Source organism: Salmo trutta, chromosome 30 (assembly GCF_901001165.1).
Source record: "Salmo trutta chromosome 30, fSalTru1.1, whole genome shotgun sequence".
NCBI classification, from domain to species: domain Eukaryota; kingdom Metazoa; phylum Chordata; class Actinopteri; order Salmoniformes; family Salmonidae; genus Salmo; species Salmo trutta.
In genome coordinates this window covers 20,389,420-20,402,114 of record NC_042986.1, presented here as the reverse complement: position 1 = coordinate 20,402,114, position 12,695 = coordinate 20,389,420, and the positions used below count along the sequence as shown (strand labels likewise).

At 40.7% G+C, this 12,695-nt stretch overlaps 1 protein-coding gene across 3 annotated transcripts in view; it reads right to left on the bottom strand.

Annotated features, from left to right (window-relative positions):
- Positions 1 to 12,695, bottom strand: part of LOC115168185 (solute carrier family 35 member E2A) — a 38,541-nt gene that overhangs the window by 9,615 nt on the left and 16,231 nt on the right. For all 3 annotated transcript variants that reach the window (XM_029723219.1, XM_029723220.1, XM_029723218.1), the window contains exons 2-4: positions 6,816 to 7,260; positions 6,512 to 6,647; positions 5,980 to 6,107 (exon numbers count right to left, since the gene is read on the bottom strand). In XM_029723219.1, the coding sequence (XP_029579079.1) occupies positions 5,980 to 6,107; positions 6,512 to 6,647; positions 6,816 to 7,095 (544 nt within the window). In that variant the 5' untranslated portion in view covers positions 7,096 to 7,260. The remainder of the gene's footprint in view (positions 1 to 5,979; positions 6,108 to 6,511; positions 6,648 to 6,815; positions 7,261 to 12,695) is intronic.

The following is a 12,695-nucleotide window of genomic DNA, read 5'->3' as shown; positions in this document are numbered from 1 at the left end:
ATTTCCTATTAGAAAAATGGTCTTACCTTTCCTGTTCTTCGTCAGAATGCACTCCCAGGACTTCTACTTCAATAACAAATGTAGGTTTGGTCCCAAATAATCCATCGTTATATCCAAACAGCGGCGTTTTGTTCGTGCGTTCTAGACACTATCAGAATGCTAAATCACGGTCATGCGCATGGCGCAGAACGTGACAAAATAATTCTAAATATTCCATTACCGTACTTCGAAGCATGTCAACCGCTGTTTAAAATCAATTTATCTCGTAGAAAAGCGATAATATTCCGACCGGGAATCTGCAATTAGCTAAACAGCCGAAGAAAAATACTCCACGGGGGCGAATCGCGCACGCGCCTAATTCTATTGTCCACTGATGGGACACTTGGAAAAGGAGATAATGTGTTTCAGCCTGAGGCTGCCTCGTCATCGTTCAGGTTTTTCCCGGGTTCTGAGAGCCTATTGGAGCCCTAGGAATTGTCACGTTACAGCTAAGATCCTGACTCTTCAATAAACAGAAGCAAGAACAACAACACCTTGTCAGACAGGGTACTTCCTGCATGAAACCTTCTCAGGTTTTTGCCTGCCATAGGAGTTCTGTTATACTCACAGACACCATTCAAACAGTTTTAGAAACTTTAGGGTGTTTTCTATCCAAACCTGAACAATAATATGCATATTCTAGCTTCTGAGTTGGTGTAGGAGGCAGTTAAAAATGGGCACATATTTTTTCCAAAATTCTCAATGCTGCCCCCTAGCCCGTAGAGGTTAAATCAGGACAACAGTTTTCAGCTGTGCTAACATAATTGCAAAAGGGTTTTCTAATGATCAATTAGCCTTTTAAGATGATAAACTTGGATTAGCTAACACAACGTGCCATTGGAACACAGAAGTGATGGTTGCTGATAATGGGCCTCTGTACGCTGTTGGATTCTGGGTAAACTTTGAACATTACTATACTTGAGACATGATAGATCAGAAGTAATACTATAGTATCTGCGGGGTGATAGAGCATGGTTGTTACATCAGAAGTTAATGGTAATCTGTAGGAGACAGATGGCTTTGGAATGTGCTGGGTGGACGGGAACAAGTCACGGGAGTGCAATAGGTGATACGGGTGGAGAGCTTTGGATTAGACATCAAGGGGGTTGAGGTCAGGTCACCTTAACCTGTTGGGGCTAGGGGTTAGTATTTGCACGGCCGGATAAAAAAATGTACCCGATTTAAACTGGTTACTACTCTTGCCCAGAAACGAGAATATGCATATAATTAGTAGATTTGGATAGAAAACACTCTAAAGTTTCTAAAACTGTTTGAATGGTGTCTGTGAGTATAACAGAACTCATATGGGAGGCCAAAACCTGAGGAGATTCCATACAGGAAGTGCCCTGTCTGACAATTTGTTGTCCTTCTGTTGCATCGCTATCGAAAATACAGCATCTGTGCTGTAACGTGACACTTTCTAAGGCTTCCATTGGCTCTCTAAAGCCGCCAGAAAGTGGAATGGGGTGTCTGCTGTCTCTGGGCAAAGAACAGCAGCAGAGTTTGTAAGTGGTCAGTCTGGGGACAGTGAGACTGAGATGCACATTCATGAGACTACTCCATTTTTTTCTTTCAGCCTTTGAATGAATACAACGTTGCCCGGTTGGAATATTATCGCTATTTTATGAGAAAAATAGCATAAACATTGATTTTAAACAGCGTTTGACATGCTTCGAAGTACGGTAATGGAATATTTTGACATTTTTTGTCACGAAATGCACTCGCGCGTTACCCTTCGGATAGTGACCTGAACGCACAAACAAAACGGCGGTATTTGGATATAACTATGGATTATTTGGAACCAAAACAACATTTGTTGTTGAAGTAGAAGTCCTGGGAGTGCATTCTGACGAAGAACAGCAAAGGTAATCCAATTTTTCTAATAGTAATTCTGAGTTTAGTGAGCCCCAAACTTGGTGGGTGTCAAAATAGCTAGCCGTGATGGCCGAGCTATGTACTCAGAATATTGCAAAATGTGCTTTCGCCGAAAAGCTATTTTAAAATCGGACATAGCGTTTGCATAAAGGAGTTCTGTATCTATAATTCTTTAAATAATTGTTATGTATTTTGTCAACGTTTATCATGAGTAATTTAGTAAATTCACCGGAAGTTTTCGGTGGGTATGCTAGTTCTGAACATCACATGTTAATGTAAAAAGCTGGTTTATGATATAAATATCAACTTGATTGAACAAAACATGCATGTATTGTATAACAATGTCCTAGGAGTGTCATCTGATGAAGATCATCAAAGGTTAGTGCTACATTTAGCTGTGGTTTTGGTTTTTGTTACATATATGCTTGCTTTGAAAATGGCTGTGTGATTATTTCTGACATAACCTAATGATGTTTTGCTTTCGCTGTAAAGCCTTTTTGAAATCGGACAATGTGGTTAGATTAACAAGAGTCTTGTCTTTAAAATGGTGTAAAATAGTCATATGTTTGAGAAATTGAAGTTATAGCATTTTTGAGGTACCGTAATTTCCGGACTATTGAGCGCACCTGAATATAAGCCGCACCCACTGAATTTAAATTTTTTATTTTATTTTGAACATAAATAAGCCGCACATGTCTATAAGCTGCAGGTGCCTACCGGTACATTGAAACAAATGAACATTACACAGGCTTTAACGAAACACGGCTTGTAACAAAAATAAATAGGCTTTAACGAAACACAGCTTGTAACAAAAAAATTAAAATTTGCAGTAAGCTTTAGTTGTCTTTTTGCACTGAGTCAATTCCTCACGCTGCTGTTTCCAACGTCTTATCATCGACTCATTAAGACCAAGCTCCCGTGCAGCAGCTCTATTTCCTATTCCAACAGTCAGATCAATCGCCTTCAACTTGAAAGCTCCATCATATGCATTTCTCCGTGTCTTTGCCATGATGAGGGTGACAAAATGACTACCGTAATCAGAATGATGGGAAGTTTGAGAGCGCTCGATTTAATCTAAACAGTAAACCAAAAAGTTGTTTGACCTTAACCCGTTATGCAATTTCATTGGCCTAATGAAAGCTTCATGCCGCCAAAAAACTGAGCATGCAACAGAATGTTTTTTTGGAAGAAAAAAAATTTAAAGCGGGAAAAATCCATATATTAGCCGCGTCATTGTTTAAGCCGCGAGGTTCAAAGCGTGGGAAAAAAAGTTGCGGCTTATAGTCTGGAAATTACGGTATTTGTATTTCGCGCCACGCGATTCCACTGGCTGTTGACTAGGGTGGGACACAAACGTCCCACCTAGCCCAGAGAGGTTTTAAGGGAGACAGAACGGTTTATTACTCTATCACTTCGTCTTCCTGTCAGACCATAAAAAATAAGGATTGGAGAGAAGGAGTGTCTAAATTGGAGTACTGGAAAAGTGATGTCTGAATGCAGCTGTATCAACCCTTTGGGAAGAATTACACTCGGTTAAGCTTTTCTAGTGTCCGTCGAGTTATTTACTCTAAAAATAAGAACCTAACAACACCTATGTAGATATTCCACTAAAATCATACGTTTTCAGCTACAATAGTCATTTACAACATTAACCTGTTGGGGCTAGGGGGCAGTATTTGCACGGCCGGATAAAAAACGTACCCGATTTAATCTGGTTACTACTCCTGCCCAGTAACTAGAATATGCATATAATTGTTTGATTTGGATAGAAAACACCCTAACGTTTCTAAAACTGTTTGAATGGTGTCTGTGAGTATAACAGAACTCATTTGGCAGGCCAAAACCTGAGAAGATTCCAAACAGGAAGCGCTCTCTCTGACTATTTCATGGCCTTCTTGATCATCATCAAATCATTGGCGCTCCAGCAGGTATATCTCTCTGGTCACCCCTAAAGCCAACTCCTCCTTTGGTCGTCTCTCCTTCCAGTTCTCAGCTGCCAATGATTGGAACGAACTACAAAAATCTCTAAAACTGGAAACACTTATCTCCCTCACTAGCTTTAAGCACCAGCTGTCAGAGCAGCTCACAGATCTCTGCACCTGTACATAGCCCATCTTTAATTGAGCCCAAACTACTACCTTTTCCCCTACTGTATTTATTTATTTTGCTCCTTTGCACCATATTATTTATATTTTAACTTTTAACTTTCTTCAAACTACAAATCTACCATTCCAGTGTTTTTTCTTGCCATACTTTATTTACTTTGCCACCATGGCATTTTTTTGCCTTTACCTCCATTATCTCACATCATTTGCTCACATTGTATATAGTCTTATTTTTTTTCTACTGCATCATTGATTGTATGTTGTTTTACTCCATGTGTAACTCTGTGTTTTTGTATGTTGTCGAACTGCTTTGCTTTATCTTGGCCAGGTCGCAATTGTAAATGAGAACTTGTTCTCAACTTGCCTACCTGGTTAAATAAAGGTGAAATAAATAAATAAAAAATCTCTAACAAAAACAGGGGATCTCTGGCATGACGTGACATTTTCTAACGCTCCCATAGGCTCTCAGAAGGCGCCAGAAAGCTGAATCGTGGCTTTGCAGCCCATGGCTGAAAAACATTAGTGCATTTTGATAGTGGTCGATCTGAGGACAATGGGACGGGGCGCGCGTGCCCGAGTCGACTCCATGTTTACTTTCTCTCTCTTTGAACAAAAACCACCACTCCCGGTCGGAATATTATTGCTTTTTTACAAGAAAAATTGCATAAAAATTGATTTTAAACAGCGGTTGACATGCTTCGAAGTACGGTAATGGAATATTTTGAATTTTTTTGTCACGAAACGCGTCGGGCGCGTGACCCTTATTTACCCTTCGGATAGTGTCTTGAACGCACGAACAAAACGCCGCTATTTGGATATAACTATGGATTATTTGGGACCAAACCAACATTTGTTATTGAAGTAGAAGTCCTGGGAGTGCATTCTGACGAAGAACACCAAAGGTAATCAAACTTTTCTAATAGTAAATCGGAGTTTGGTGAGTACCACACTTGGTTGGTGTCAAAATAGCTAGCCTGTGATGGCTGGGCTATCTACTCAGAATATTGCAAAATGTGCTTTCACCGAAAAGCTATTTTAAAATCGGACATAGCGAGAGTGCATAAAGGAGTTCTGTATCTATAATTCTTAAAATAATTGTTATGTTTTTTGTGAACGTTTATCGTGAGTAATTTAGTAAATTCACCGGAAGTGTTCGGTGGGAATGCTAGTCACATGCTAGTCACATGCTAATGTAAAAAGCTGGTTTTTGATATAAATATGAACTTGATTGAACAAAACATGCATGTATTGTATAACATAATGTCCTAGGAGTGTCATCTGATGAAGATCATCAAAGGTTAGTGCTGCATTTAGCTGTGGTCTGGGTTTATGTGACATTATATGCTAGCTTGGAAAATGGGTGTCTGATTATTTCTGGCTGGGTACACCTGAGCTTAATTTAGTCTCATAGCAAAGGGTCTGAATACTTATGCAAATAAGGTATATGTTTATTATTTTTAACACATTTGCTAACATTTTTAAAAACCTTTTTTCGCTTTGTCATTATTGGGTATTGTGTGTAAATTAATGAGGATTTTTTTTATTTAATCCATTTCACAATAAGGCTGTAACGAACAAAATGTGGAAAAATGTCAAATGCACTGTATCTACCTCCATTACCTCGTACCCCTGAACATCAACTCGGTACTGGTAACTCGTGTATATAGCCAAGTTATCGTTACTCATTGTGTATTTATTCCTTGTGTTATTATCTTTAAAAAAAATTCTCTCTGCATTGTTGGGAAGGGCCCGTAAGTAAGCATTTCACTGTTAGTCTACACCTATTGTTTACGAAACATGTGACAAATACAATTTGATTTGATACGAGAGAGGGGAATGTTTACAGAATGAAACCCTGACAGAATCCTAAGAACATAATGAAGGGTGCATATAAGGGGATAGTGAAGGGTTTTCTGGATTGGAACTCAGCCAGACACTTCACTGTGTGTATGTGCTTTACCTGTGTATTCCCCCAAGATCAGCCTTGACATGATGACAGTGAAGATGGGCGCAGAGCTCTTCACCGTCTCGGCAAAGGAAACGGCCACATTCTTCAGGCTCACCAGACCCAGCACCACACTGGTGAACCTACAGAACGGAACAGGTCAGTGGCATTCAGACCAGAAGACAATCCCACACTGCATCCACTCTGAACCTGAACCTCTGCTACGCAAAGTCCGTTTCAATTTTCCAGATTGTCAAACTGTTTATCTGTAATGATAGAGGAGCTGATATTGAGGTGCAGCATCTCACTTCCCTAAAATATACCCATTTAGTGGCCATTAAAGTTCAACAACCATTTTGGTAGCACTGATACTTCTACTATGGAAACAACACTCAAATGATCACAAAATAAACATTGATCAATTAACATTAGTCATTATGGAAATAAAAGCTAGTTATGTATTAGTCCAACTTAACAAAAGGAAACAAACCAACCAAATAACTTCAACAATGCAGCTGAAAGTAGAGTCATTAGAGTGCAGACCCACCTCATGAGCCCCACAAACAGCATGATCATGAGGAAGTTGGGGGGGTACTCAGTCCTGGACTTGTGCTGGTATAGGCAGCAAGGCACATACATCTTCAGAAAGCCTATGATGGTGGTGGAGACCATTTGAACAGCGCCTACAAATCAATTAAAACCAATAAACCATCGTACAACAACATGTAGGAATTGAGTCCTCTACCCCTGAGGCCCTTAGTACACTGATTGGAATCAACCAACTATCATCTGTTGATTGGAGTATTGACAATTTGAAATTGAGTGTGTGTGTGTGGTTGCCTGTTCCTTACCCAGCATGCTTGGCTCCCCCTCTAGCAGAGATAGGATGTACTTGTTGAGGAAAAGTGTGCAGAAGCTGAAGAAGTACCACAGGCCCAGGTAGACCAGCGACTTGGAGTTCCACACCCCTGAATCTGCCTCGATTATCGTGGTCTCTGTGATGGTGATCTTCAGCACGTGTTCCCCCGGCATGCTCTCGCTGCGTGCCAGCACCACACGCTCCTGCCTGCTTCGAAACGGAGAAAGGAACCGCCACAGGGAATGTCTTCCAGCCCAACCGTTGGACGCCATGAGGCACAGCGCCCGAGGATCCACTGACCAGGATCCAGCAAGCACAAATACAGAGATGAGGGGGAGGGGACTGGTGGAGAAGACTGGTCAGTCCATCGTCAGTCTGTGTGTCTATCCAACGGTGTGTTCAGCATGACTGTAGAACTGGTGGTCTCTGCAACACAGCTAAAACACAAGGAATGAATATAGTTGACAGTCTTCTAGCATTATGCCATTTTTAAATCATCCTAAAAAGGGACCAAAGTTACTTAACCCATATACAGTCTTTATTGGTTTTCGAAATGATACACTAGACATTGAAGGCAATACTGCTGGGCCAAGCTTCTAACAACGCAAACCAAGAGTCAGATCCACAAGACATGGCTATTAAAAGCCATGAGTGGTGAGTAGGGTTGCAAAGGGTCGGAAATTTTCCGGGAAATTTTCCATGGGAAGTTAAGCACTGGAATCTGGGGAATTTTACTTAAATTCATCAAAAAGTTAGCTTATAACAACCTTTTATGTGGGATACACATAAGGCAATTCTAGGTCTTGTGGCATATTTTGGTTAAACTATCCCCAATTCAATGGAATTTCAACCCTCTGCATGTGCAGCGCACTCTTCAATCACATGTACTGTGCACTCTCAAGATCTTGCACACTAATGAGATGCTATTGAGCCCACACTACTACACTGTCTGAGCCAAGGACTACATGCTTTCTGCTTAGTTTTGATTACAATACTGGGTGGGGTGAATATATTTTATATGACATACATTATTTTTTGTTAACTAGTAAATAGTAGCCTACAGCAAAGTGTGTTAAATCCTTTCTAATTTGTTAACACTTTCTGCTAGTTAGTTTTTGCTACCATGTGGGTTTAGCTTGCTTGAGCCTGCTAACTGAGGAGTGTTAATTCACCTGTTTCCATACATGTTTCATTGTAAAACATTTATCTTACAAAGGAGTTGTTTAATGTAACTTTTCCAATCTTCACAGGAAAACGCCACGGGTCTCTATCTGATGTATGGAGACATTTCACTGCAGCTAATGTAGAAGGAAAAGCTGTGTATATTTGCAGATACTGGGCCAAATCATATGTGAAGAATGCAACAAAGATGCAGAATCATCAGGCCAAGTGCATAAGGTTCCCTCAAGCGCTCACAACAAGCAACCTCTGACAAAAGTCCCTCTACATCTATTTGAGGTGAAAATGATGAATCAGACACCTTATTGATAGCAACAGTTCATGGTCCTCCTGGAATCAGAAGGTATTTGCACTGTTGACAGACAATGCTGCGAACATGAAGGCTGCTTGGTCTAAAGTGGAGGAGTCCTACCCTCACATCACATCCATTGGCTGTGCTGCTCATGCATTGAATATGCTCCTCAAGGACATCATGGCACTGAAAACAATGGATACACTCTAAAGAGTCAAGGAAATGGTTAGGTATGTGAAGGGTCATCAAGTTATAGCAGCAATCTACCTCACCAAGCAACGTGAGAAGAATAAGAGCACCACATTGAAGCTGCCCAGCAACACCCGTTGGGGTGGTGTTGTCATCATGTTTGACAGCCTCCTGGAGGGAAAGGAGTCTCTCCAAGAAATGGCCATATCACAGTCTGCCGATATGGACAGCACCATCAAGAGGATCCTCCTGGATGATGTATTTTGGGAGAGAGTTGTAAGCAGCCTGAAACCTATAGCAGTAGCCATTGTGCGGATTGAGAGAGACAATGCCATTCTGTCTGATGTTCAGACTCCACTTGCAGATGTAAGAGAAGAAATCCGTACTGTCCTTCCCACTTCACTGTTGCTACAAGCAGAGGAAACTACAGTTCTGAAATACATCAAAAAGCGTGAAGACTTCTGCCTGAAGCCCATGCACACCACAGTGTACATGTTGGACCACAGGGTATGCTGGCAAGAGCATCCTGTCTGGTGCGGAGTTCAACAAGGCCTATGGTGTCATCACTACCGTGTCTCGCCACCTTGGCCTACATGAGGGCAAGGTTCTTGGCAGTCTGGCGAAGTACACTGCCAAGCAAGGGCTTTGGGATGGAGATGCAATATGGCAGTCGTACCAACATATCTCATCAGCCACCTGGTGGAAGGGACTTTGTGGATCTGAGGCTCTCTCCCCTGTTTCCTCCATCATCCTCCAAATCCCATCAACATCAGCTGCCTCAGATCGCAACTGGTCCTTGTTTGGGAACACAGACACCAAAGCACGCAACAGGCTGACCAATACAAGGGTTGAAAAATTGGTGGCCATCCAGGCAAATTTGAGACTTTTTGAGCCTGACAACAAGCCATCCTCAACACGGTTGGAAAGTGACAGTGAAGATGAGCCTTCAGAGTCTGATGTTCAAGAGGTGGACATTGAGGAGGTCCAGGAAGAAGACATGGAAGCCTGAGAGGAAGACAACCAAATCTTTAGTTTCTAGACTATCATTTTACAGATGTATGTTGAAAACGTTTTTGGGAGATGCGATGGATCATTGGGGATCATTCAATATTCCCTTTCTTTTGTTGTTCAGTGAAATCATCCCATATGAAGAATCAACTCATTTAATTAAAGTTCAATTCGTAACTAAATAGTTTTTTTTCTTTTGGAAGGATGTAAGCATTTGCAATTATGTCTACTTACAGTTGAAGTCGGAAGTTTACATAAACTTAGGTTGAAGTCATTAAAACTCGTTTTTCAACCGCTCCACAAATGTCTTGTTAACAAACTATAGTTTTGGCAAGACGGTTAAGACATCTACTTTGTGCATGACACAAGTTATTTTTTTTCACAATTCCAGTGGGTCAGAAGGTTACATACACTAAGTTGACTGAGCCTTTACACAGCTTGGAAAATTCCAGAAAGTGGCTTTAGAAGCTTCTGATAGGCTAATTGACATAATTTGAGTCAATTGGAGGTGTACCTGAGGATGTATTTCAAGGCCTACCTTCCAACTCAGTGCCTCTTTGCTTGACATCATGGGAAAATCAAAAGAAATCAGCCAAGACCTCAGAAAACAAATTGTAGACCTCCACAAGTCTGGTTCATCCTTGGGAGCAATTTCCAAACGCCTGAAGGTACCACGTTCATCTGTACAAACAATAGTACGCAAGTATAAACACCATGGGACCATGCAGCTGTCATACCGCTCAGGAAGGAGACGCGTTCTGTCTCCTAGAGATGATCGTACTTTGGTGCGAAAAGTGCATATCAATCCCAGAACAACAGCAAAGGACCTTGTGAAGATGCTGGAGGAAACAGGTACAAAAGTATCTATATCCATAGTAAAACGAGTCCTATATCAACATAACCTGAAAGGCCGCTCAGCAAGGAAGAAGCCACTGCTCCAAAACTGCCATAAAAAAGCCAGACTACGGTTTGCAACTGCACATGGGGACAAAGATCGTACTTTTTGGAGAAATGTCCTCTGGTCTGATGATACAAAAATATAACTGTTTGGCCATAATGCCAATCGTTGTATTTGGAGGAAAAAATGGGAGGCTTGCAAGCCGAAGAACACCATTCCAATCATGAAGCACGGGGGTGGCAGCATCATGTTGTGGGGGTGCTTTGCTGCAGGAGGGACTGGTGCACTTCACAAAATAGATGGCATCATGAGGAAGGAAAAGCATGTGGACATATTGAAGCAACATCTCAAGACATCAGTCAGGAAGTTAAAGCTTGGTCACAAATGGGTCTTCCAAATGGACAATGGCTCCAAGCATACTTCCAAAGTTGTGGAAAATGGCTTAAGGACAACAAAGTCAAGGTATTGGAGTGGCCATCACAAAGCCCTGACCTCATCCTATAGAAAAAGGAGGCCTACAAACCTGACTCAGTTACACCAGCTCTGTCTGGAGGAATGGGCCAAAATCACCCAACATATTGTGGGAAGCTTGTGGAAGGCTACCCGAAACATTTGACACAAGTTAAACATTTTAAAGGCAATGCTACCAAATACTAATTGAGTGTATGTAAACTTCTGACCCACTGGGAATGTGATGAAAGAAATAAAAGCTGAAATAAATCATTCTCTCTACTATTATTCTGACATTTCACATTCTTAAAATAAAGTGGTGATCCTAACTGACCTAAGACAGGGAATTTTTACTAGGATTAAATGTCAGGAAAAAGTGATAAGCATGCAATAAGCATGCAACCATTAAAATGGTGTGTTTGAGAGGAATGAGGCAATACGAATGGCAAATAAGCCTGGCTGCACCACCGTTTGGCAAACATATTGCAAATTGAGAAATGATGTAAATAAACTGAATAAAAAGAAGAAACTACACTATGAAACAAAGATAAATGACAAAGAATGATAGTAAAAAGCTTTGGAGCACCTTAAATTAAATTTTTGGGAAAAAAGCAAACTCAGCTCCATCATTCAATGAATCAGATGGCTCATTCATCACAAAATCGGCTGATATTGCCAACTACTTTAATGATTTTTTCATTGGCAAGATTTGCAAACATAGGCATGACATGCCAGCAACAAACGCTGACATTACAAATCCAAATATATCTGATCAAATTATGAAAGACAAGCATTGTAATTTTGAATTCTGTTTAAGTGAGTGTGGAAGAAGTGAAAAAAATTACTGTTGTCTGCAAGCCACGGGGATCTGACAACTTGGATGGAAAATGACTGAGGATAATTGCGAACAATATTTCCACTCCTATTTACCTTATTTTCAATTTAAGCCTACGGTGGTTCCTCCTTTAAAAGTTGTGTCATACTGCGGCACACCCTGCGTGCTAATGCAGCATTCTGTGGCAATTCTCAGCCATTTCTTCTGTTACTGCAAGTTAGTGCTAGTTTGACCACCAGAGGGCATCTTTGAGAAGCATTTGATAGTATTCTATATTGGCATTACCAGAGAATGTAAAACCTTTTTTGTAATAACATAGTATATGGGATTGATTTTAAGAAATGTGGCTTAATTAATTTGATTCATATTATGGTGTTTCCATTCAGAGAAAAAACGAAACGCTAAGGGTTTTCGTTAGGATGGAATGGAAAATACGGCGGTGTACAACGCGATTGTCGGGAGTAGGCTACAGGATTGGAGGATTCTAAATTGTTTGCCTTCATTAGACAACTTTGTTCCAATATTTCTGTAAATCAGTGATATTTATTCCCATAGTAATTTGTTATAGATCCATAACTAAATCAACATCTGCATTTTGAAAGAGCATTTTTTATCTTTATTTTATTAAAGAAATGTGGTTATTTGTTTATTAGGCTACTGTGCTCTGGTACACTCAGACAAGAGTGCTCTGAAATCCGTGTAGATAGTAGGCTTGACATATGACATTTTTAACAACGTTCTTTTCTGATAAAAACTAGTTCATTGCATCCGCTGTGGAGCCCAGTTTCATAATATGACCATATTTCCCAGCTGCTTGCCGTCGTTTTGAAGTAATCGCGAAAAAACAGGCCTTATTTTAGTGCATTTTTCACCCTGCCAGCTCCTATTAGTTCTATTGAGGACCGTGGCACCAACTCGCCTTCCGAAAGTTCTATTCCAAGCTTATTGCTCAACGTCACAATGCCTGCTTCACTATTGTTGGCAATGAGACCGGCTCACGTTATTTTATAGTTAAAATGTA